Here is a 26,276-nt window from a genome sequence, read left to right as displayed (position 1 = left end):
AGTTCTAAAATAGTTCTAATATAGTTCTAAAATAGTTCTAATATAGTTCTAAAATAGTTCTAATATAGTTCTAAAATAGTTCTAAAATAGTTCTAAAATAGTTCTAATATAGTTCTAAAATAGTTCTAATATAGTTCTAATATAGTTCTAATATAGTTCTAATATAGTTCTAAAATAGTTCTAATAAAGTTCTAATATAGTTCTAAAATAGTTCTAATATAGTTCTAATATAGTTCTAAAATAGTTCTAATATAGTTCTAATATAGTTCTAAAATAGTTCTAATATAGTTCTAATATAGTTCTAAAATAGTTCTAAAATAGTTCTAATATAGTTCTAAAATAGTTCTAAAATAGTTCTAAAATAGTTCTAATATAGTTCTAATATAGTTCTAAAATAGTTCTAATATAGTTCTAATATAGTTCTAATATAGTTCTAATATAGTTCTAAAATAGTTCTAAAATAGTTCTAAAATAGTTCTAAAATAGTTCTAATATAGTTCTAAAATAGTTCTAAAATAGTTCTAAAATAGTTCTAAAATAGTTCTAATATAGTTCTAAAATAGTTCTAAAATAGTTCTAATATAGTTCTAATATAGTTCTAAAATAGTTCTAAAATAGTTCTAATATAGTTCTAATGTAGTTCTAATATAGTTATAATATAGTTCTAAAATAGTTCTAAAATAGTTCTAATATAGTTCTAATATAGTTCTAATATAGTTCTAAAATAGTTCTAATATAGTTCTAATATAGTTCTAAAATAGTTCTAATATAGTTCTAAAATAGTTCTAAAATAGTTCTAATATAGTTCTAAAATAGTTCTAATATAGTTCTAAAATAGTTCTAATATAGTTCTAAAATAGTTCTAATATAGTTCTAAAATAGTTCTAATATAGTTCTAAAATAGTTCTAATATAGTTCTAAAATAGTTCTAAAATAGTTCTAATATAGTTCTAAAATAGTTCTAATATAGTTCTAATATAGTTCTAATATAGTTCTAATATAGTTCTAAAATAGTTCTAATAAAGTTCTAATATAGTTCTAAAATAGTTCTAATATAGTTCTAATATAGTTCTAAAATAGTTCTAATATAGTTCTAATATAGTTCTAAAATAGTTCTAATATAGTTCTAATATAGTTCTAAAATAGTTCTAAAATAGTTCTAATATAGTTCTAAAATAGTTCTAAAATAGTTCTAAAATAGTTCTAATATAGTTCTAATATAGTTCTAAAATAGTTCTAATATAGTTCTAATATAGTTCTAATATAGTTCTAATATAGTTCTAATATAGTTCTAATATAGTTCTAATATAGTTCTAAAATAGTTCTAAAATAGTTCTAATAGAGTTCTAATATAGTTCTAATATAGTTCTAAAATAGTTCTAATATAGTTCTAATATAGTTCTAAAATAGTTCTAATATAGTTCTAATATAGTTCTAAAATAGTTCTAATATAGTTCTAATATTGTTCTAAAATAGTTCTAATATAGTTCTAATATAGTTCTAATAGAGTTCTAAAATAGTTCTAAAATAGTTCTAATATAGTTCTAATATAGTTCTAAAATAGTTCTAATATAGTTCTAATATAGTTCTAATATAGTTCTAAAATAGTTCTAATAGAGTTCTAATATAGTTCTAATATAGTTCTAAAATAGTTCTAATATAGTTCTAAAATAGTTCTAATATAGTTCTAATATAGTTCTAATATAGTTCTAAAATAGTTCTAATATAGTTCTAATATAGTTCTAAAATAGTTCTAATATAGTTCTAATATAGTTCTAATAGAGTTCTAAAATAGTTCTAAAATAGTTCTAATATAGTTCTAATATAGTTCTAAAATAGTTCTAATATAGTTCTAATATAGTTCTAATATAGTTCTAAAATAGTTCTAATAGAGTTCTAATATAGTTCTAAAATAGTTCTAATATAGTTATAATATAGTTCTAATATAGTTCTAATATAGTTCTAATATAGTTCTAAAATAGTTCTAATATAGTTCTAATATAGTTCTAATATAGTTCTAAAATAGTTCTAATAGAGTTCTAATATAGTTCTAAAATAGTTCTAATATAGTTCTAATATAGTTCTAAAATAGTTCTAAAATAGTTCTAATATAGTTCTAATAGAGTTCTAAAATAGTTCTAAAATAGTTCTAATATAGTTCTAATATAGTTCTAAAATAGTTCTAATATAGTTCTAATATAGTTCTAATATAGTTCTAAAATAGTTCTAATAGAGTTCTAATATAGTTCTAAAATAGTTCTAATATAGTTCTAATATAGTTCTAAAATAGTTCTAATATAGTTCTAATATAGTTCTAATATAGTTCTAAAATAGTTCTAATATAGTTCTAAAATAGTTCTAATATAGTTCTAAAATAGTTCTAAAATAGTTCTAATATAGTTCTAATATAGTTCTAAAATAGTTCTAATATAGTTCTAATATAGTTCTAAAATAGTTCTAAAATAGTTCTAATATAGTTCTAATATAGTTCTAATATAGTTCTAATATAGTTCTAATATAGTTCTAATAGAGTTCTAAAATAGTTCTAAAATAGTTCTAATATAGTTCTAATAGAGTTCTAATATAGTTCTAATAGAGTTCTAAAATAGTTCTAAAATAGTTCTAATAGAGTTCTAAAATAGTTCTAAAATAGTTCTAATATAGTTCTAATAGAGTTCTAATATAGTTCTAATATAGTTCTAAAATAGTTCTAAAATAGTTCTAATATAGTTCTAAAATAGTTCTAATATAGTTCTAATATAGTTCTAATAGAGTTCTAAAATAGTTCTAAAATAGTTCTAAAATAGTTCTAATATAGTTCTAATATAGTTCTAATATAGTTCTGATATAGTTCTAATATAGTTCTAAAATAGTTCTAATATAGTTCTAATATAGTTCTAATATAGTTCTAATATAGTTCTAATATAGTTCTGATATAGTTCTAATATAGTTCTAAAATAGTTCTAATATAGTTCTAATATAGTTCTAATAGAGTTCTAATATAGTTCTAATATAGTTCTAATATAGTTCTAATATAGTTCTAATATAGTTCTAATAGAGTTCTAAAATAGTTCTAAAATAGTTCTAATATAGTTCTAATATAGTTCTAATGGAGTTCTAATATAGTTCTAATATAGTTCTAATATAGTTCTAATATAGTTCTAATATAGTTCTAATAGAGTTCTAAAATAGTTCTAATATAGTTCTAATATAGTTCTAATATAGTTCTAATATAGTTCTAAAATAGTTCTAATATAGTTCTAATATAGTTCTAAAATAGTTCTAATAGAGTTCTAAAATAGTTCTAATATAGTTCTAATATAGTTCTAATATAGTTCTAATATAGTTCTAATATAGTTCTAATAGAGTTCTAAAATAGTTCTAAAATAGTTCTAATAGAGTTCTAAAATAGTTCTAAAATAGTTCTAATAGAGTTCTAAAATAGTTCTAATATAGTTCTAATATAGTTCTAAAATAGTTCTAATATAGTTCTAATATAGTTCTAATAGAGTTCTAAAATAGTTCTAAAATAGTTCTAATAGAGTTCTAATATAGTTCTAATAGAGTTCTAAAATAGTTCTAATATAGTTCTAAAATAGTTCTAATAGAGTTCTAAAATAGTTCTAATATAGTTCTAATATAGTTCTAATATAGTTCTAATATAGTTCTAATAGAGTTCTAAAATAGTTCTAATATAGTTCTAATAGAGTTCTAATATAGTTCTAATATAGTTCTAATATAGTTCTAATATAGTTCTAATATAGTTCTAATAGAGTTCTAAAATAGTTCTAATATAGTTCTAATATAGTTCTAATATAGTTCTAAAATAGTTCTAATATAGTTCTAATATAGTTCTAATAGAGTTCTAAAATAGTTCTAATATAGTTCTAATATAGTTCTAAAATAGTTCTAATATAGTTCTAAAATAGTTCTAAAATAGTTCTAATATAGTTCTAAAATAGTTCTAATATAGTTCTAAAATAGTTCTAAAATAGTTCTAATATAGTTCTAAAATAGTTCTAAAATAGTTCTAAAATAGTTCTAAAATAGTTCTAATATAGTTCTAAAATAGTTCTAATATAGTTCTAATATAGTTCTAAAATAGTTCTAAAATAGTTCTAAAATAGTTCTAAAATAGTTCTAATATAGTTCTAAAATAGTTCTAATATAGTTCTAATATAGTTCTAATATAGTTCTAATATAGTTCTAAAATAGTTCTAAAATAGTTCTAAAATAGTTCTAAAATAGTTCTAATATAGTTATAATATAGTTCTAATATAGTTCTAAAATAGTTCTAATATAGTTCTAATATAGTTCTAATATAGTTCTAATATAGTTCTAAAATAGTTCTAAAATAGTTCTAATATAGTTCTAATATAGTTCTAATATAGTTCTAAAATAGTTCTAATATAGTTCTAATATAGTTCTAATAGAGTTCTAAAATAGTTCTAATATAGTTCTAATATAGTTCTAAAATAGTTCTAATATAGTTCTAATATAGTTCTAATAGAGTTCTAAAATAGTTCTAAAATAGTTCTAATATAGTTCTAATATAGTTCTAATATAGTTCTAATATAGTTCTAAAATAGTTCTAATATAGTTCTAATATAGTTCTAATAGAGTTCTAAAATAGTTCTAAAATAGTTCTAATATAGTTCTAATATAGTTCTAAAATAGTTCTAATATAGTTCTAATATAGTTCTAATAGAGTTCTAAAATAGTTCTAAAATAGTTCTAATATAGTTCTAATAGAGTTCTAAAATAGTTCTAATATAGTTCTAATATAGTTCTAAAATAGTTCTAATATAGTTCTAAAATAGTTCTAATATAGTTCTAATATACACTCTGCAGCAGCAGGACATATGAATGATTATGTGGATTATAATTAATGGATATTGTTTTGTAGGGGTTGATATATTTTTCATTAGTGTGTCAAATCAGACAAATGTGAAGTCTGACATTATAACATTGACAAACTTTAAAGCCTTGATACACTACAAGTTTGCATTTCCTTCTGTGCTGGACAATTCTCAGCAACAAAGGAGCGATCAATTTAAGATACTATATCTTTAAGTTTGAAAATGAAATATTTGAAAGATCTGTCTGTCCCTCAGTGTGTCCTGAATGTCCTGTTGGTCAGTGTCTGTCCCTCAGTGTGTCCTGGATGTCCTGTTGGTCAGTGTCTGTCCCTCAGTGTGTCCTGGATGTCCTGTTGGTCAGTGTCTGTCCCTCAGTGTGTCCTGGATGTCCTGTTGGTCAGTGTCTGTCTCTCAGTGTGTCCTGGATGTCCTGTTGGTCAGTGTCTGTCCCTCAGTGTGTCCTGGATGTCCTGTTGGTCAGTGTCTGTCCCTCAGTGTGTCCTGGATGTCCTGTTGGTCAGTGTCTGTCCCTCAGTGTGTCCTGGATGTCCTGTTGGTCAGTGTCTGTCCCTTAGTGTGTCCTGGATGTCCTGTTGGGCAGTGTCTGTCCCTCAGTGTGTCCTGGATGTCCTGTTGGTCAGTGTCTGTCCCTCAGTGTGTCCTGGATGTCCTGTTGGTCAGTGTCTGTCCCTCATTGTGTCCTGGATGTACCTGTCCTGTTGGTCAGTGTCTGTCCCTCAGTGTGTCCTGGATGTACCTGTCCTGTTGGTCAGTGTCTGTCCCTCAGTGTGTCCTGGATGTCATGTTGGTCAGTGTCTGTCCCTCAGTGTGTCCTGGATGTCCTGTTGGTCAGTGTCTGTCCCTCAGTGTGTCCTGGATGTCCTGTTGGTCAGTGTCTGTCCCTCAGTGAGTCCTGGATGTCCTGTTGGTCAGTGTCTGTCCCTCAGTGTGTCCTGGATGGACCTGTCCTGTTGGTCAGTGTCTGTCCCTCAGTGTGTCCTGGATGTCCTGTCCTGTTGGTCAGTGTCTGTCCCTCAGTGTGAGTGTGTCCTGGATGGACCTGTCCTGTTGGTCAGTGTCTGTCCCTCAGTGTGTCCTGGATGTCCTGTTGGTCAGTGTCTGTCCCTCAGTGTGTCCTGGATGTCCTGTTGGTCAGTGTCTGTCCCTCAGTGTGTCCTGGATGGACCTGTTGGTCAGTGTCTGTCCCTCAGTGTGTCCTGGATGTCCTGTTGGTCAGTGTCTGTCCCTCAGTGTGTCCTGGATGTCCTGTTGGTCAGTGTCTGTCCCTCAGTGTGTCCTGGATGTCCTGTTGGTCAGTGTCTGTCCCTCAGTGTGTCCTGGATGTACCTGTCCTGTTGTTTGTGTCTCTCCTTCATACTGTATATCCTGTCTCCTGTCCTCCAGAGGAACGAGTACATCTTCTCGTTGGTGGAGGAGGAGTCAGACCGGCTGCTGATTGGTCTACTTGTCTCTCAGGAGAGGCTCCACTTTTTGTTCCAGGGCCCGACAGGCAAGAAACGGATCACGTTTAGGGCGGTGCGGCTGGCGGACAACCACTGGCACACAGTGGTGGTGGCCGTCACCGGGCGCTATGCTACACTCAGAGTGGACTGCGGTATGGCCCTGGAACTGTGAGTCACTCACTCACTCACTCACTCACTCACACACACACACACACACACACACACACACACACACACACACACACACACACACACACACACACACACACACACACACACACACACACACACACTACGACACCCTTGTTTTTTGTTCTCCCCCCAGGGTCTATGAGAAGCCTTTCCCCAGTGATCTCTGCACTGCCCACTCCAGGTTCTACATCGGCAGCCGGAGGCGGTGGAAAGGACTGTTCTCTGTGAGTTTCCCTCTTCGTTGTCCTCCTGCATGCTTTAAGTCTGGTCCCCAGAGTCTCTCTTCGTTGTCCTCCTGCATGCTTTAAGTCTGGTCCCCAGAGTCTCTCTTCGTTGTCCTCCTGCATGCTTTAAGTCTGGTCCCCAGAGTCTCTCTTCGTTGTCCTCCTGCATGCTTTAAGTCTGGTCCCCAGAGTCTGTTGGATTCCGACCTGAGTTCATTCCTTTTTTTAATGCACTTTTCTCTCTACTCGTATTCTGATCTCGGCAGGGAACATTACCCATAACTAACGTCTCTCTCTATAATAGGGTATGCTACACATGGTCTGTTACTAACTCTCTCTCTTTCTCAGGGTCTGCTGCGACAGCTGGTTCTGTTGCCTGGGTCAGATGCTACCTCCCGAGTGTGTCCCTCTTCAGACCCCAGACTGGCAGTCCTCTCTGTCCCTCAGGCCCTGCTCACCATGCCCATCACACCCACTGGGAACGACATAGTCCCCCTGTATCCTTACGGTGAGTAGAGATGATACACTACCCTCTGTATCGTTGCAGTGAGTAGAGATGATATACTACCCTATATCCTCTGTCTCCTTATGGTGAGTAGAGATGATACACTACCCTCTATCCTCTGTCTCCTTATGGTGAGTAGAGATGATATACTACCCTCTATCCATTTGTCTCCTTATGGTGAGTAGAGATGATACACTACCCTCTATCCTCTGTCTCCTTATGGTGAGTAGAGATGATATACTACCCTCTATCCATTTGTCTCCTTATGGTGAGTAGAGATGATACACTACCCTCTATCCTCTGTCTACTTATGGTGAGTAGAGATGATATACTACCCTCTATCCTCTGTATCATTATGGTGAGTAGAGATGATACACTACTCTCTATCCTCTGTATCATTATGGTGAGTTGAGATGATACACTACCCTCTATCCTCTGTCTCCTTATGGTGAGTAGAGATGATATACTACCCTCTATCCATTTGTCTCCTTATGGTGAGTAGAGATGATACACTACCCTCTATTCTCTGTATCATTATGGTGAGTAGAGATGATATACTATCCTCTGTCTCCTTATGATGAGTAGAGATGATATACTATCCCCTGTCTCCTTATGGTGAGTAGAGATTATATACTATCCTCTGTCTCCTTATGGTGAGTAGAGATGATACACTACCCTCTACCCTCTGTATCATTATGGTATTATGGTGAGTAGAGATGATATACTATCCTCTGACTCCTTATGATGAGTAGAGATGATATACTATCCTCTGTCTCCTTATGGTGAGTAGAGATTATATACTATCCTCTGTCTCCTTATGGTGAGTAGAGATGATATACTATCCTCTGTATCCTTATGGTGAGTAGAGATGATACACTACCCTCTATCCTCTGTATCCTTATGGTGAGTAGAGATGATACACTACCCTCTATCCTCTGTATCCTTATGGTGAGTAGAGATGATACACTACCCTCTATCCTCTGTATCCTTATGGTGAGTAGAGATGATATACTACCCTCTATCCTCTGTATCATTATGGTGAGTAGAGATGATACACTACCCTCTATCCTCTGTATCATTATGGTGAGTAGAGATGATACACTACCCTCTATCCTCTGTATCATTATGGTGAGTAGAGATGATACACTACCCTCTATCCTCTGTATCATTATGGTGAGTAGAGATGATACACTACCCTCTATCCTCTGTATCATTACGGTGAGTAGAGATGATACACTACCCTATGTATCATTATGGTGAGTAGAGATGATATACTACCCTCTATCCTCTGTATCATTATGGTGAGTAGAGATGATACACTACCCTCTATCCTCTGTATCATTACGGTGAGTAGAGATGATACACTACCCTATGTATCATTATGGTGAGTAGAGATGATATACTACCCTCTATCCTCTGTATCATTATGGTGAGTAGAGATGATACACTACCCTCTATCCTCTGTATCATTATGGTGAGTAGAGATGATATACTACTCTCTATCCTCTGTATCATTATGGTGAGTAGAGATGATATACTACCCTCTATCCTCTGTATCATTATGGTGAGTAGAGATGATATACTACCCTCTATCCTCTGTATCATTATGGTGAGTAGAGATGATATACTACCCTCTATCCTCTGTATCATTATGGTGAGTAGAGATGATACACTACCCTCTATCCTCTGTATCATTATGGTGAGTAGAGATGATATACTACCCTCTATCCTCTGTATCATTATGGTGAGTAGAGATGATACACTACCCTCTATCCTCTGTATCATTATGGTGAGTAGAGATGATATACTACCCTCTATCCTCTGTATCATTATGGTGAGTAGAGATGATACACTACTCTCTATCCTCTGTATCATTACGGTGAGTAGACCTGTGGACGGTTTTGCGTTGAGCTCTCCAAAACAATCACAATCTTCCTGGCGGATGATTATCTCTGTCCCTCCATGACTGGCTGGGTTTGGATTTGTTTTATAGCTGTAAATAGTTGTGTTGTGATGGTATGGTGAACAGGGTAACTGTATCTGTGAGTTGAGTCAGTGGTTGTGACAGTGATGTAGGGTCGGGTGTTTCATGTGTCTCTCTGTGAAAACACAGGGATGGGACCGTCTTGTTGTGTATACTGCCGTTCTCCTGATAGACACGGGGGAGGCTCAAATGACCTATTCCATAGATACAGTGCATTCGGAAAGTATTCAGACCCCTTGACTTCTTCCACATTTTGTTACATTACAGTCTTATTCTAAAACGGATTCAATTGTATTTCCCCCTCATCAATCTACACACAATACTTCATCATGACATAGCAACATTTAAAAAAAAACATTTTAGCAAAATTATTCAAAATAAAAACTGAAATATCACATTTCCATAAGTATTCAGACCCTTTACTCAGTACTTTGTTGAAGCACCTTTGGCAGCGACTACAACCTTGAGTCTTCTTGGGTATGACTCTACAAGCTTGGCACACCTGTATTTGGGGAGTTTCTCCCATTTTTCTCTGCAGATCCTCTCAAGCTCTGTCAGGTTGGATGGGGAGTGTCTCTGCACAGCTATTTTCAGTCTCTCCAGAGATGTTCAATCGGGTTCAAGTCTGAGCTCTGGCTGAGCCACTCAAGGACATTCAGAGACTTGTCCTGAATCCACTTGTCTTGGCTGTGTGCTTAAGGTCATTGTCCTGTTAGATTGGGGAGAAGGTTCACCGTCCGAGGTCCTGAGCGCTCTGTAGCACATTTCCATCAAGGATCTCTCTGTACTTTGCTCCGTTTATCTTTCCCTCGATCCTGACTAATCTCACAGCCTCTGCCGCTGAGGCCGCTGTGTTCTTGGGGACCTTCAATGCTGCAGAAATGTGTTGGTCCCCTTCCCCAGATCTGTGCCTCGACACAATCCTGTCTCAGAGCTCTACGAACAATTCCTTCGACCTCATGGCTTGGTTTTTGCTCTGACATGCACTGTTAACTGTAAGACCTTATGTAGACAGGTGTGTGTCTTTCCAAATCATGTCCAATCAATTAAATTTACCACAGGTGGACTCCAATCCAGTTGTAGAAACATCTCAAGGATGATCAATGGAAACAGGATGCAGCAGAGCTCAATTTAGAGTCTCATAGCAAACAGTCTGAATACTTATGTAAAGAAGTTATTTCTGTTTTTATTTTATACATTTCCAAACATTTCTAAAACTAAAAATCTGTTTTCACTTTGTCATTATGGGGTTTTGTGTGTAGATTGATGAGGAAATAAGGCTGTAACGTAATTTTCTTTGGGGGGGGGGGTGGTCAAAGGGTCTGAATACTTTAGGAATGCACTGTATTTGGGCAGTAACTATAGGGCTTAGGTAAAAAAATAAAGTAGCGCACTATTTATTGAATATTGTGTGGTTTTGGGACCCAGGCATTGTGCAGGCTTAACAGAATGAAGACTATCAGAACGTTACTCTACCTGACGTCAGGTATAGCTACCGGATCCAAAACTAAACGATACATGGATCCATCACTAATTGTGTATTTAAGATCTCATTTGTTTGCTTCACCCTTTTTGATACTGTGAGTGGGATCCAAGCTAAACACTGCATTCAGACAGCTTGACTGATGTGTCTGGTCGTCCTCCGAGTGGGAAATCTGTCATTGAATACTTACTTATCGTTTTACTGCTGACAAACATTCATCATTAGTGATTCAGTGTGGGTTTTGGCACCTTCTCACTGCCGCGGCAGCACAATGAATCGTCTTTGTGAAACGGCGTAGATTTTGATTTTGGAAGCTCCTCGGCTCAACCGCTGCTAGCACATCAAGACGTCAACGTAAAACAGTCAGCAGCAAGGTTTAGTCGTGGCAGGACCACTGTGGAGATAAGACTCCAGGCTTGATGATGTTTTTATCATTGTTTATGTATGTAATGTCTCCATGTGGAGCAGTCTACCACTGTTACTTTGTAAATTGAATCAATCAATGTTTTTACACCTCTCAGGTTGGATCAACTTGAATTAATAGATATATAACCTCATTGGTTAGGAGCTGTCAATACATCTCAATATTGGCTAGGAGCTGTCAATACACATCAGTGTTGGCTAGGAGCTGTCAATACACATCAATATTGGTTAGGAGCTGTCAATACACATCAGTGTTGGCTAGGAGCTGTCAATACATCTCAATATTGGTTAGGAGCTGTCAATACACATCAATATTGGTTAGGAGCTGTCAATACATCTCAATATTGGCTAGGAGCTGTCAATACATCTCAATATTGGGTAGGAGCTGTCAATACACATCAATATTGGTTAGGAGCTGTCAATACATCTCAATATTGGTTAGGAGCTGTCAATACACATCAATATTGGTTAGGAGCTGTCAATACACCTCAATATTGGTTAGGAGCTGTCAATACATCTCAATATTGGCTAGGAGCTGTCAATACATCTCAATATTGGTTAGGAGCTGTCAATACATCTCAATATTGGTTAGGAGCTGTCAATACATCTCAATATTGGTTAGGAGCTGTCAATACATCTCAATATTGGCTAGGAGCTGTCAATACATCTCAATATTGGCTAGGAGCTGTCAATACATCTCAATATTGGTTAGGAGCTGTCAATACACATCAATATTGGTTAGGAGCTGTCAATACATCTCAATATTGGCTAGGAGCTGTCAATACATCTCAATATTGGCTAGGAGCTGTCAATACATCTCAATATTGGTTAGGAGCTGTCAATACACATCAATATTGGTTAGGAGCTGTCAATACATCTCAATATTGGTTAGGAGCTGTCAATACATCTCAATATTGGTTAGGAGCTGTCAATACATCTCAATATTGGTTAGGAGCTGTCAATACATCTCAATATTGGTTAGGAGCTGTCAATACACATCAATATTGGTTAGGAGCTGTCAATACATCTCAATATTGGCTAGGAGCTGTCAATACATCTCAATATTGGTTAGGAGCTGTCAATACATCTCAATATTGGTTAGGAGCTGTCAATACACATCAATATTGGTTAGGAGCTGTCAATACATCTCAATATTGGTTAGGAGCTGTCAATACACCTCAATATTGGTTAGGAGCTGTCAATACACCTCAATATTGGCTAGGAGCTGTCAATACACATCAATATTGGCTAGGAGCTGTCAATACATCTCAATATTGGTTAGGAGCTGTCAATACACATCAATATTGGCTAGGAGCTGTCAATACACATCAATATTGGTTAGGAGCTGTCAATACACATCAATATTGGTTAGGAGCTGTCAATACACATCAATATTGGTTAGGAGCTGTCAATACATCTCAATATTGGCTAGGAGCTGTCTATACATCTCAATATTGGTTAGGAGCTGTCAATACATCTCAATATTGGCTAGGAGCTGTCTATACATCTCAATATTGGTTAGGAACTGTCAATACACCTCAATATTGGTTAGGAGCTGTCAATACATCTCAATATTGGCTAGGAGCTGTCAATACATCTCAATATTGGCTAGGAGCTGTCAATACATCTCAATATTGGCTAGGAGCTGTCAATACATCTCAATATTGGTTAGGAGCTGTCAATACACCTCAATATTGGTTAGGAGCTGTCAATACACATCAGTGTTGGCTAGGAGCTGTCAATACACATCAATATTGGTTAGGAGCTGTCAATACATCTCAATATTGGTTAGGAGATGTCAATACATCTCAATATTGGTTAGGAGCTGTCAATACACATCAGTGTTGGCTAGGAGCTGTCAATACACATCAATATTGGCTAGGAGCTGTCAATACACATCAGTGTTGGCTAGGAGCTGTCAATACATCTCAATATTGGTTAGGAGCTGTCAATACACATCAGTGTTGGCTAGGAGCTGTCAATACATCTCAATATTGGCTAGGAGCTGTCAATACACATCAGTGTTGGCTAGGAGCTGTCAATACATCTCAATATTGGTTAGGAGCTGTCAATACACATCAGTGTTGGCTAGGAGCTGTCAATACATCTCAATATTGGTTAGGAGCTGTCAATACACATCAGTGTTGGCTAGGAGCTGTCAATACACATCAATATTGGCTAGGAGCTGTCAATACACATCAGTGTTGGCTAGGAGCTGTCAATACACCTCAATATTGGCTAGGAGCTGTCAATACATCTCAATATTGGCTAGGAGCTGTCAATACATCTCAATATTGGCTAGGAGCTGTCAATACATCTCAATATTGGTTAGGAGCTGTCAATACACATCAGTGTTGGCTAGGAGCTGTCAATACATCTCAATATTGGCTAGGAGCTGTCAATACATCTCAATATTGGTTAGGAGCTGTCAATACACCTCAATATTGGCTAGGAGCTGTCAATACATCTCAATATTGGCTAGGAGCTGTCAATACACCTCAATATTGGCTAGGAGCTGTCAGTACACCTCAATATTGGCTAGGAGCTGTCAATACACATCAATATTGGCTAGGAGCTGTCAATACATCTCAATATTGGCTAGGAGCTGTCAATACACCTCAATATTGGCTAGGAGCTGTCAATACATCTCAATATTGGTTAGGAGCTGTCAATACATCTCAATATTGGCTAGGAGCTGTCAATACATCTCAATATTGGTTAGGAGCTGTCAATACATCTCAATATTGGCTAGGAGCTGTCAATACATCTCAATATTGGCTAGGAGCTGTCAATACACCTCAATATTGGTTAGGAGCTGTCAATACAGCTCAATATTGGCTAGGAGCTGTCAATACATCTCAATATTGGTTAGGAGCTGTCAATACACATCAGTGTTGGCTAGGAGCTGTCAATACATCTCAATATTGGCTAGGAGCTGTCAATACATCTCAATATTGGTTAGGAGCTGTCAATACACCTCAATATTGGCTAGGAGCTGTCAATACATCTCAATATTGGCTAGGAGCTGTCAATACACCTCAATATTGGCTAGGAGCTGTCAGTACACCTCAATATTGGCTAGGAGCTGTCAATACACATCAATATTGGCTAGGAGCTGTCAATACATCTCAATATTGGCTAGGAGCTGTCAATACACCTCAATATTGGCTAGGAGCTGTCAATACATCTCAATATTGGTTAGGAGCTGTCAATACATCTCAATATTGGCTAGGAGCTGTCAATACATCTCAATATTGGTTAGGAGCTGTCAATACATCTCAATATTGGCTAGGAGCTGTCAATACATCTCAATATTGGCTAGGAGCTGTCAATACACCTCAATATTGGTTAGGAGCTGTCAATACAGCTCAATATTGGTTAGGAGATGTCAATACACATCAGTGTTGGCTAGGAGCTGTCAATACATCTCAATATTGGTTAGGAGATGTCAATACACATCAGTGTTGGCTAGGAGCTGTCAATACATCTCAATATTGGCTAGGAGCTGTCAATACACATCAGTGTTGGCTAGGAGTTGTCAATACATCTCAATATTGGCTAGGAGCTGTCAATACACATCAGTGTTGGCTAGGAGTTGTCAATACATCTCAATATTGGCTAGGAGTTGTCAATACACATCAGTGTTGGCTAGGAGTTGTCAATACACATCAGTGTTGGCTAGGAGTTGTCAATACATCTCAATATTGGCTAGGAGCTGTCAATACACATCAGTGTTGGCTAGGAGTTGTCAATACATCTCAGTGTTGGCTAGGAGCTGTCAATACACCTCAATATTGGCTAGGAGCTGTCAATACATCTCAATATTGGCTAGGAGCTGTCAATACATCTCAATATTGGCTAGGAGCTGTCAATACATCTCAATATTGGTTAGGAGCTGTCAATACACATCAGTGTTGGCTAGGAGCTGTCAATACATCTCAATATTGGCTAGGAGCTGTCAATACATCTCAATATTGGTTAGGAGCTGTCAATACACCTCAATATTGGCTAGGAGCTGTCAATACATCTCAATATTGGCAAGGAGCTGTCAATACACCTCAATATTGGCTAGGAGCTGTCAGTACACCTCAATATTGGCTAGGAGCTGTCAATACACATCAATATTGGCTAGGAGCTGTCAATACATCTCAATATTGGCTAGGAGCTGTCAATACACCTCAATATTGGCTAGGAGCTGTCAATACATCTCAATATTGGTTAGGAGCTGTCAATACATCTCAATATTGGCTAGGAGCTGTCAATACATCTCAATATTGGTTAGGAGCTGTCAATACATCTCAATATTGGCTAGGAGCTGTCAATACATCTCAATATTGGCTAGGAGCTGTCAATACACCTCAATATTGGTTAGGAGCTGTCAATACAGCTCAATATTGGTTAGGAGATGTCAATACACATCAGTGTTGGCTAGGAGCTGTCAATACATCTCAATATTGGTTAGGAGATGTCAATACACATCAGTGTTGGCTAGGAGCTGTCAATACATCTCAATATTGGCTAGGAGCTGTCAATACACATCAGTGTTGGCTAGGAGTTGTCAATACATCTCAATATTGGCTAGGAGCTGTCAATACACATCAGTGTTGGCTAGGAGTTGTCAATACATCTCAATATTGGCTAGGAGTTGTCAATACACATCAGTGTTGGCTAGGAGTTGTCAATACACATCAGTGTTGGCTAGGAGTTGTCAATACATCTCAATATTGGCTAGGAGCTGTCAATACACATCAGTGTTGGCTAGGAGTTGTCAATACATCTCAGTGTTGGTTAGGAGCTGTCAATACACATCAGTGTTGTTTCCCCAAACATCTAGTCACCAGACATGTACGACAATTGAATAGGATCATCAGGATCAATTCAATTCCATTTACTTCAATTGAAATGAAATTCGACTCAATGCTCTCTCTCCTCCGTAACAGAGGCAGAAGTGTTCATAACCCCGGGGACCCAGCCTCCCTGTGCCAAGGCAGAGGAGGGCCAGCTGTGGTTTAACACACTGAAGAAAGGCCTGTTCCTATGTGATGGACGGCTGTGGATGCCTCTGCTGCAAGGTCAGATTTTTGTGTCTGACTGAAGTAATAGATTTCAGACCAGGAGTTAACATCCCTGGTTCTGCAGTGCCACAGGCATTGTCATGGTTTGGATTTTAATGGGAGACCAGGTGTGAAGAATTGAGCCAACTATGTTTGGTGAGGTGATTGGTGGAACCAGAGGTTGGTAGTTTGGCTCTGGTACTCCAGGACCAGGGTAAGCTCTTCCTGGTCGAAATGTTGTCTTGTGTTCAGGAATAATCACTTATTCTATAGCGTAGATGCGTCAGTGACAACCGACCAACTGAATAACGCTAGTCTCTAATGCACAGAGAAAGAGCGTCTGGACTATGTTGAAGACTACCAAGACCTTTACACCAACTCAGAGACGTTCGACATCGAGGTGTTCCACATCCCCTCCCAAGGACTGTTCGCTGCCACAGCCAATCGCGAGACCAAGCCGGGCTCTGGAATCTACAAGTGGGTGGATGGGAAGTTTCAAGTGTATCAGAACATCGTCACCTATGAAGCACGGGCATGGAAGTACTTCACTGTGGGCAACAAGGTGAGTACCTGTCTAGGTATGGTATATGATCAAAAGTAGTGCACTACAAAACAGAGTAGGGTGCCATTTGGGACAAAGTCCAAGATTTAAAGTCATCTTAATACGACTAGTGACTAGTTTGACTTGATAAACTTTCCCAGTGGCCATGGCTGGTTGGATGACATCATCTCAACCAGTTTAGCCTGCTGGATGAAGACTCCTCAGACCTATGTCTATGAGGGTAATGGGGGGGGGGTGAACATGACACCGGTCGAGTCTTTCTGCTCTCAACAACAGAGACTGCACCCCTAGAGCAAACACAACACAAACCCTGTGTAATGTCCACAGCTGCTCCCAGTCCCAGCACAGAGAGGTCTTTGATGTGGTCATGAACCTGAGGAAGAGGGAGCTGAAGGCTGCTGTCGTAAATCACACATGTATAATCACAGAAATGTATTTTGTCTGATGTTTATAATGATGATTTATGACCACCACCTCCCCACTTCCCCTTTAGTGTCATCTCACAGTTAATTACAGCTAGGAGTCAGAAGCCGTTTGGTTCTCTGTTCTGTCAACACCTGCTGCAGTGTACTTATCACTGGGCTGTGTCTGAAATGGCACCTTATTCCCTATATAGCGCACTACTTTTGACCAGAGACCTATGGGCCACGGTCAAAAGTAGTGCACTATGTAGGGAATAGGGTGCCATTTTGGACGGACATTAGGTGTTTTCTCACTCACCGTTGTTCATCTTGATTGTGTGTTACGTTATATTTGATGTGAAGAAAGATTGTAGTAAACTTGACTGTGAATGAACTGACATTTTACATCAGAAGATGCTCACTCAGAGTATAAAGTACACTGGAATGTATAGCGCACTATTTACGGGTCCTGACCAATTCTGCTATTTGTCGAGGGGTTTTTCCGCTGATCTTAACTTTTTTTTGTACATCGTGTCCCATGACCAAAAAGAGCCTCTGGACATCAGAACAGAGTTCATTAACCTCGATTTGTATTAATATTTTTACTTCAATGAGTCAGCGGCACAGGACGTACTGCTCACCCAGGACCAGGCCCTAATCCCCGACACTCAACAGAGAAAGAGACGCCGATATAGAGGCCGACGTGTGGGAACCCCGACGAAGCAAGAGAAAATAATCAACCTCTACCTTCTGTTCTACTGGCGAATTTACAATCACAAGAGAACAAACTGGACGAGCTCCGATCGAGACCTGAAGAACTGTAATATCCTATATTTCTCTGAATCTTGACTGAGCATCAGCAGGAAAGAACGCCGGTGTCGGGGGGGGGGGGGGGGGGTGGTAAAAGCTGAATCTGTCTGTCTTCATTTCTACCAGCATGTCACCTGTTTGACTAGAGGTGAAAAAAACTTTAGATCACCTTTACTCCACATACAGACGCATACAAAGCTCTCCCTCGCCCTCCATTTGGCAAGTCGGACCATAAATCTATCTTCCTGATTCCTGCTTACAAGCAAAATCTCAAACAGGAAGTGATGCGCTTAATACGGAAGTGGTCAGATGCTAAACTACAGGAACGTTCGCTAGCACAAATATGTTTCCGGGACTCATCCGATGGCATTGAGGAGTTCTCCACATCAACTTCATTAATAAGTGTGTCAACGACATCGTCCCCACAGTGACCGTACGTACATATCCCAACCAGAAGCCATGAATTGTAGATAACATCTACACTGAACTAAAGGCTAGAGCTGCCGCCTTCAAGGACTAACCCGGACGCCAGCTAAGCCCTCCGACGAACCATCAAACAGGCAAAACGTCAATACAGGCACAAGATCAAATCCTACTACAATGGCTCTGACGCTCATCAGATGTGGTAGGGCTTTCAAACTACTATAGACTACAAGGGGAAGCACAGCCGAGAGCTGCCCAGTGACACGAGCCTACCAGATGAGCTAAATGCCTTCTATGCTCACTTCGAGGCAAGTAACACTGAAACATGCATGAGAGCACCAGCTGTTCCGGACGACTGTGTGATCACACTCTCCGCAACCGGTGTGAGTAAGACAGGTCAACATTCACAAGGCTGCAGGGCCAGACGGATTACCAGGACGTGCATTCCGAGCTGCCCTCAAAGCCCATCACTAAGCTAAGGACCCTGGGACTTAACACCTCCCTCTGCAACTGGATCCTGGACTTCCTGACGGGCCATTCCCAGGTGGTGAGGGTAGGAACAACACATCCGCCACGCTGATCCTCAACACGGGGGTCCCTCAGGGGTGCGTGCTCAGTCCCCTCCTGTACTCCCAGTCTCTGTTATTATCTATGCATAGTCACTTTAATAACTCTAACTACATGTACATATTACCTAAATTACCTCGAAGAATTACCTACACACTGACACATTGACTCTGTACCGGTACCCCCTGTATATAGCCTCCACATTGACTCTGTACTGTAATACCCTGTATATAGTCACCTCATTGACTCTGTACCGTAATAACCTGTATATAGTCTCCACATTGACTCTGTCCTGGTACCCCCCTGTATATAGCCTCCACATTGACTCTGTACCGGTACCCCCTGTATATAGCCTCCACATTGAATCTGTACCGGTACCCCCTGTATATAGCCTCCACGTTGAATCTGTACCGGTACCCCCTGTATATAACCTCCACATTGACTCTGTCCTGGTACCCCCTGTATATAGCCTCCACATTGACTCTGTACCGGTACCCCCTGTATATAGCCTCCACATTGACTCTGTACCGGTACCCCCTGTATATAGCCTCCACATTGACTCTGTACCGTAATACCCTGTATATAGCCTCCACATTGACTCTGTACCGTAATACCCTGTATATAGCCTCCACATTGACTCTGTACCGTAATACCCTGTATATAGCCTCGCTATTGTTATTTGCTCTTTAATTATTTGTTACTTTATTTATCTCTTTTTTTTTTTTTTTTCTTAAAACTTCATTGTTGGTTAAGGGCTCGTAAGTATTCAGCATTTCACTGTAAGGTCTACTACACCTGTTGTATTCAGCATTTCACTGTAAGGTCTACTACACCTGTTGTATTCAGCATTTCACTGTAAGGTCTACTCCACCTGTTGTATTCAGCATTTCACTGTAAGGTCTACTACACCTGTTGTATTCAACATTTCACTGTAAGGTCTACTACACCTGTTGTATTCAGCATTTCACTGTAAGGTCTACTACACCTGTTGTATTCAGCATTTCACTGTAAGGTCTACTCCACCTGTTGTATTCAGCATTTCACTGTAAGGTCTACTACACCTGTTGTATTCAGCATTTCACTGTGAGGTCTACTACACCTGTTGTATTCAGCATTTCACTGTAAGGTCTATTCCACCTGTTGTATTCAGCATTTCACTGTAAGGTCTACTACACCTGTTGTATTCAGCATTTCACTGTAAGGTATACTACACCTGTTTTATTCAGCATTTCACTGTGAGGTCTACTACACCTGTTGTATTCAGCATTTCACTGTAAGGTCTACTACACCTGTTGTATTCAGCATTTCACTGTAAGGTCTACTACACCTGTTGTATTCAGCATTTCACTGTGAGGTCTACTACACCTGTTGTATTCGGCGCATGTGACAAATACAATTTGATATGATTTGATTGTCCTCCTGTCACAGATGTTCCTAGCAGTGGCTAACTCCAAGGGCCAGCCCGGCGGGGAGTGGGAGGAGTCAGTGATCTACAAGTGGAGCAGCAGGAAGTTAATGTTTCTACCTTATCAGACCATAGAGACACACAGTGCTCTGGACTGGGAGGCCTTCAGCATACAGGAACAACATTTCCTGGCTGTGGCCAATCACAGACGAGGTAAGGTATCCCAATGGCAAATCACAGAACCGGTAATCTCAGAACTCAATCTTGTATGTGATGGCCAGCTAAGAGACAACAGGGTACAATGCAGACTGTCTGCCAATTACGACTGTGTTGTAAACTTTGGAAGGATTATGGGAGAAAAGGATTTAAATTCCACCAATAATCCCAGGCTAAGATTGTGCTCAGCCAATTACAATACAATGTTTAAAGACCAGTAAGATTTGCCCAACCAAGAATACCTCCCTGACTTCTCTCAGTCCACAGTCTCTCTGCTGGCATCACTGCTCTAACACGGGGCTGCGGGCTTCTACGTGCTGGCAGAGTGCTGGCAGAGTGCCGGCTGCTGCAGGTGTACAGGCTGTGCTGATGTGGGGTTGCTCTGATTTAACTGTTAGATGTCTTGTTAGATCCATGAAAAGCGCTCCTTTATGCGTCTTTTATGGGTCTTTTGAGCTTTGATCAATGAAAGACAGGGAACACTATAACTTCACAGGATGGGAAGGGAGAGGTGGAGGGAAGGAGAAGGGGGGAGAGGTGGAGGGAAAGAGAAGGGGGGAGAGGTGGAGGGAAGGAGAAGGGAGAGAGGTGGAGGGAAGGGGAGGGAAGGGAGAGGTGAAGGGGAGGGAAGGTGGAGGGAAGGGAGAGGTGGAGGGAAGGGAGAGGTGGAGGGAAGGGAGAGGTGGAGGGAAGGGGGAGATGGAGGGAAGTGAGAGGTGGAGGGAAGGGAGAGGTGGAGGGAAGGGGGAGATGGAGGGAAGGGAGAGGTGGAGGGAAGGGAGAGGTGGAGGGAAGGGAGAGGTGGAGGGAAGGGAGAGGGGAGGGAAGGAGGGGGAGGGAAGGAGAGGAGAGGTGGAGGGAAGGAGATGAGAGGGGAAGGGAATGAGAGGAGAGGTTGAGGGAAGGAGAGGAGAGGTGAAGGGAAGGGAGAGGTGGAGGGAAGGGAGAGGGGGAGGGAAGGAGAGGTGGAGGGAAGGGAGAGGGGGAGGGAAGGGAGAGGGGGAGGGAAGGAGATGTGGAGGGAAGGAGAAGGGGGAGAAGTGGATGGAAGGGGGGAAGGGAAGGGGAGGGAAGGAGAGGAGAGGGGGAGGGAAGGAGAGGAGAGGTGGAGGGAGGGAGAGATGGAGGGAAGGGGGAGGGAAGGAGAGGTGGAGAGGTGGAGGGAATGGAGAGGTGGAGGGAAGGAGAGGTGGAGGGAAGGGGAGGGAAGGAGAGGTGGAGAGGTCTAGAGGGGGAGGGGTGGAGAGGTCTAGATGGGGAGGGAAAGAGGGGTGGAGGGGTCTAGAGGGGGAGGGAAGGAGAGGTCTAGAGGTGGAGGGAAGGAGGGGTGGAGGGAAGGAGAGGTCTAGAGGTGGAGGGGTGGAGAGGTCTAGAGGTGGAGGGAAGGAGGATTGGAGGGAAGGAGGGGTGGAGGGAAGGAGAGGTCTAGAGGTGGAGAGGTCTAGAGGTGGAGGGAACGAGGGTTTGAGAGGTCTAGAAGTGGAGGGATGGAGAGGTCTAGAGGTGGAGGGAAGGAGGGGTGGAGAGGTCTAGAGGGGGAGGGAAGGAGGGGTGGAGAGGTCTAGAGGGGGAGGGAAGGAGGGGTGGAGGGGTCTAGAGGGGGAAGGAAGGAGGGGTGGAGGGGTCTAGAGATGGAGAGGTGGAGGGGTCTAGAGGTGGAGGGAAGGAGGGGTGGAGAGGTCTAGAGGTGGAGGGAAGGAGGGTGGAGGGGTCTAGAGGTGGAGGGAAGGAGGGGTGGAGGGAAGGAGAGTTGGAGTGGTGGAGAGGTCTAGAGGTGGAGGGAAGGAGCTGTGGAGGGGTCTAGAGGTGGAGGGAAGGAGGGGTGGAGGGAAGGAGGGGTGGAGAGGTCTAGGGGTGGAGGGAAGGAGAGGTCTAGAGGTGGAGGGAAGGAGGGGTGGAGGGGTCTAGAGATGGAGAGGTGGAGGGGTGGAGGGGTCTAGAGGTGGAGGGAAGGAGGGGTGGAGGGGTCTAGAGGTGGAGGGAAGGAGGGATGGAGGGAAGGAGGGGTCTAGAGGTGGAGGGGTCTAGAGGTGGAGGGGTCTAGAGGTGGAGGGGTCTAGAGGTGGAGGGGTCTAGAGGTGGAGAGGTCTAGAGGTGGAGGGGTCTAGAGGTGGAGGGGTAGAGGGAAGGAGAGGTGGAGGGGTCTAGAGGTGGAGGGGTCTAGAGGTGGAGGGGTCTAGAGGTGGAGAGGTCTAGAGGTGGAGGGGTCTAGAGGTGGAGGGGTAGAGGGAAGGAGAGGTGGAGGGGTCTAGAGGTGGAGGGGTCTAGAGGTGGAGGGGTCTAGAGGTGGAGAGGTCTAGAGGTGGAGGGGTCTAGAGGTGGAGGGGTCTAGAGGTGGAGGGGTCTAGAGGTGGAGGGGTCTAGAGGTGGAGGGGTCTAGAGGTGGAGGGGTCTAGAGGTGGAGAGGTCTAGAGGTGGAGGGGTCTAGAGGTGGAGGGGTCTAGAGGTGGAGGGGTCTAGAGGTGGAGGGGTCTAGAGGTGGAGGGGTCTAGAGGTGGAGGGGTCTAGAGGTGGAGGGGTCTAGAGGTGGAGGGGTCTAGAGGTGGAGAGGTCTAGAGGTGGAGGGGTCTAGAGGTGGAGAGGTCTAGAGGTGGAGGGGTCTAGAGGTGGAGGGGTCTAGAGGTGGAGGGGTCTAGAGGTGGAGGGGTCTAGAGGTGGAGGGGTCTAGAGGTGGAGAGGTCTAGAGGTGGAGGGAAGGAGGGGTGGAGGGGTCTAGAGGTGGAGGGGTCTAGAGGTGGAGGGGTCTAGAGGTGGAGGGGTCTAGAGGTGGAGGGGTCTAGAGGTGGAGGGGTCTAGAGGTGGAGAGGTCTAGAGGTGGAGGGGTCTAGAGGTGGAGGGGTCTAGAGGTGGAGGGGTCTAGAGGTGGAGGGGTCTAGAGGTGGAGGGGTCTAGAGGTGGAGGGGTCTAGAGGTGGAGGGGTCTAGAGGTGGAGGGGTCTAGAGGTGGAGAGGTCTAGAGGTGGAGGGGTCTAGAGGTGGAGGGGTCTAGAGGTGGAGGGGTCTAGAGGTGGAGGGGTCTAGAGGTGGAGGGGTCTAGAGGTGGAGGGGTCTAGAGGTGGAGGGGTCTAGAGGTGGAGGGGTCTAGAGGTGGAGGGGTCTAGAGGTGGAGGGGTCTAGAGGTGGAGAGGTCTAGAGGTGGAGGGGTCTAGAGGTGGAGGGGTCTAGAGGTGGAGGGGTCTAGAGGTGGAGGGGTCTAGAGGTGGAGGGGTCTAGAGGTGGAGAGGTCTAGAGGTGGAGGGAAGGAGGGGTGGAGGGGTGGAGGGAAGGGTGTGCACACAGATACGGGATGCAAAGAGCCACAGGAATGACAAAATCCAAGATAATCTGATCCAAATACACAAACAAAGTAACAACAAAGCTAGAAGTTGGAAGCCTACAGCCTGTGTATGAAGTTAGATAGTCAGTTGTTTTACATGTAACATTGTACCGTTACAGTATGTGGTGTAGTATATCCTGTTTATCTCAACTTACGTCATCATTTCCCAATCAAAGGTTGTAACAACAGATGTAAATCTCCTGAATATTATTACAGAATATGCATAACACCAAGTTAGGCATACCTAATACATTTTTAAAAAATCATCACTGTCAGTTGTGAATGATAATTCTTCACGTTTTACCGGTGAAATATCCCAACTGCATCTACATGCCAATCAATTGATCTCAATCTGTTTAAAGGGAATATCCAGTTAAATCTTCTTGAATGACTGTTGCTGATCGAATTAGAGCACATGGTGTTAACTAGTCGACTATCTTGTATTTGGTTTCAATCAAAGCATAAACCCTGCCTATTGGCTCAAAGCATAAACCCTGCCTATTGGCTCAAAGCATATACCCTGCCTATTGGCTCAAAGCATAAACCCTGCCTATTGGCTCAAAGCATAAACCCTGCCTATTGGCTCAAAGCATAAACCCTGCCTATTGGCTCAAAGCATAAACCCTGCCTATTGGCTCAAAGCATAAACCCTGCCTATTGGCTCAAAGCATATACCCTGCCTATTGGCTCAAAGTATAAAATGTCACTAGAAGTGAGGAGGTGTTGTTGGTCGACCAGTAACATTATAGGACCTATGGTGTTGTTATATTCAGTTCTGTTACAGGGAGCTCCAACAGTAGTGGGACAGTGACCCATTGGTTGTTGTTTTGGCTCTGTAGTCCACAGCACTTTGGATTTGAGATGATACCATGACTATGATGTTACAATGTAGACTGATACCATGACTATGATGTTACAATGTAGACTGATACCATGACTAGGATGTTACAATGTAGACTGATACCATGACTATGATGTTACAATGTAGACTGATACCATGACTATGATGTTAAAATGTAGACTGATACCATGACTATGATGTTACAATGTAGACTGATACCATGACTATGATGTTAAAATGTAGACTGATACCATGACTATGATGTTAAAATGTAGACTGATACCATGACTATGATGTTAAAATGTAGACTGATACCATGACTATGATGTTAAAATGTAGACTGATACCATGACTATGATGTTAAAATGTAGACTGATACCATGACTATGATGTTAAAATGTAGACTGATACCATGACTATGATGTTAAAATCTAGACTGATACCATGACTATGATGTTACAATGTAGACTGATACCATGACTATGATGTTAAAATGTAGACTGATACCATGACTATGATGTTACAATGTAGACTGATACCATGACTATGATGTTAAAATGTAGACTGATACCATGACTATGATGTTAAAATGTAGACTGATACCATGACTATGATGTTAAAATGTAGACTGATACCATGACTATGATGTTAAAATGTAGACTGATACCATGACTATGATGTTAAAATGTAGACTGATACCATAGACTGATACCATGACTATGATGTTAAAATGTAGACTGATACCATGACTATGATGTTACAATGTAGACTGATACCATGACTATGATGTTACAATGTAGACTGATACCATGACTATGATGTTAAAATGTAGACTGATACCATGACTATGATGTTAAAATGTAGACTGATACCATGACTATGATGTTAAAATGTAGACTGATACCATGACTATGATGTTAAAATGTAGACTGATACCATGACTATGATGTTAAAATGTAGACTGATACCATGACTATGATGTTAAAATGTAGACTGATACCATGACTATGATGTTAAAATGTAGACTGATACCATGACTATGATGTTACAATGTAGACTGATACCATGACTATGATGTTAAAATGTAGACTGATACCATGACTATGATGTTAAAATGTAGACTGATACCATGACTATGATGTTAAAATGTAGACTGATACCATGACTATGATGTTAAAATGTAGACTGATACCATAGACTGATACCATGACTATGATGTTAAAATGTAGACTGATACCATGACTATGATGTTAAAATGTAGACTGATACCATAGACTGATACCATGACTATGATGTTAAAATGTAGACTGATACCATGACTATGATGTTAAAATGTAGACTGATACCATAGACTGATACCATGACTATGATGTTAAAATGTAGACTGATACCATAGACTGATACCATGACTATGATGTTAAAATGTAGACTGATACCATGACTATGATGTTAAAATGTAGACTGATACCATGACTATGATGTTAAAATGTAGACTGATACCATGACTATGATGTTACAATGTAGACTGATACCATGACTATGATGTTAA

The 26,276-nt window shown here is 40.4% G+C and overlaps 1 protein-coding gene across 2 annotated transcripts in view; it reads left to right on the top strand.

Moving 5' to 3' along the window:
* tspearb (thrombospondin-type laminin G domain and EAR repeats b) overlaps positions 1–26,276 on the top strand; it is a 55,509-nt gene that overhangs the window by 14,410 nt on the left and 14,823 nt on the right. For both annotated transcript variants that reach the window (XM_036959510.2, XM_036959511.2), the window contains 6 exons: positions 6,264–6,490; positions 6,648–6,738; positions 7,087–7,246; positions 16,074–16,205; positions 16,517–16,749; positions 20,379–20,568. In XM_036959510.2, the coding sequence (XP_036815405.2) occupies positions 6,264–6,490; positions 6,648–6,738; positions 7,087–7,246; positions 16,074–16,205; positions 16,517–16,749; positions 20,379–20,568 (1,033 nt within the window). The remainder of the gene's footprint in view (positions 1–6,263; positions 6,491–6,647; positions 6,739–7,086; positions 7,247–16,073; positions 16,206–16,516; positions 16,750–20,378; positions 20,569–26,276) is intronic.

Source organism: Oncorhynchus mykiss, chromosome 22, assembly GCF_057628025.1.
Source record: "Oncorhynchus mykiss isolate SJ-2025 chromosome 22, ASM5762802v1, whole genome shotgun sequence".
NCBI classification, from domain to species: domain Eukaryota; kingdom Metazoa; phylum Chordata; class Actinopteri; order Salmoniformes; family Salmonidae; genus Oncorhynchus; species Oncorhynchus mykiss.
Note: the sequence above shows the minus strand (reverse complement) of the source record. Positions and strands in the feature narration are given on the sequence as shown.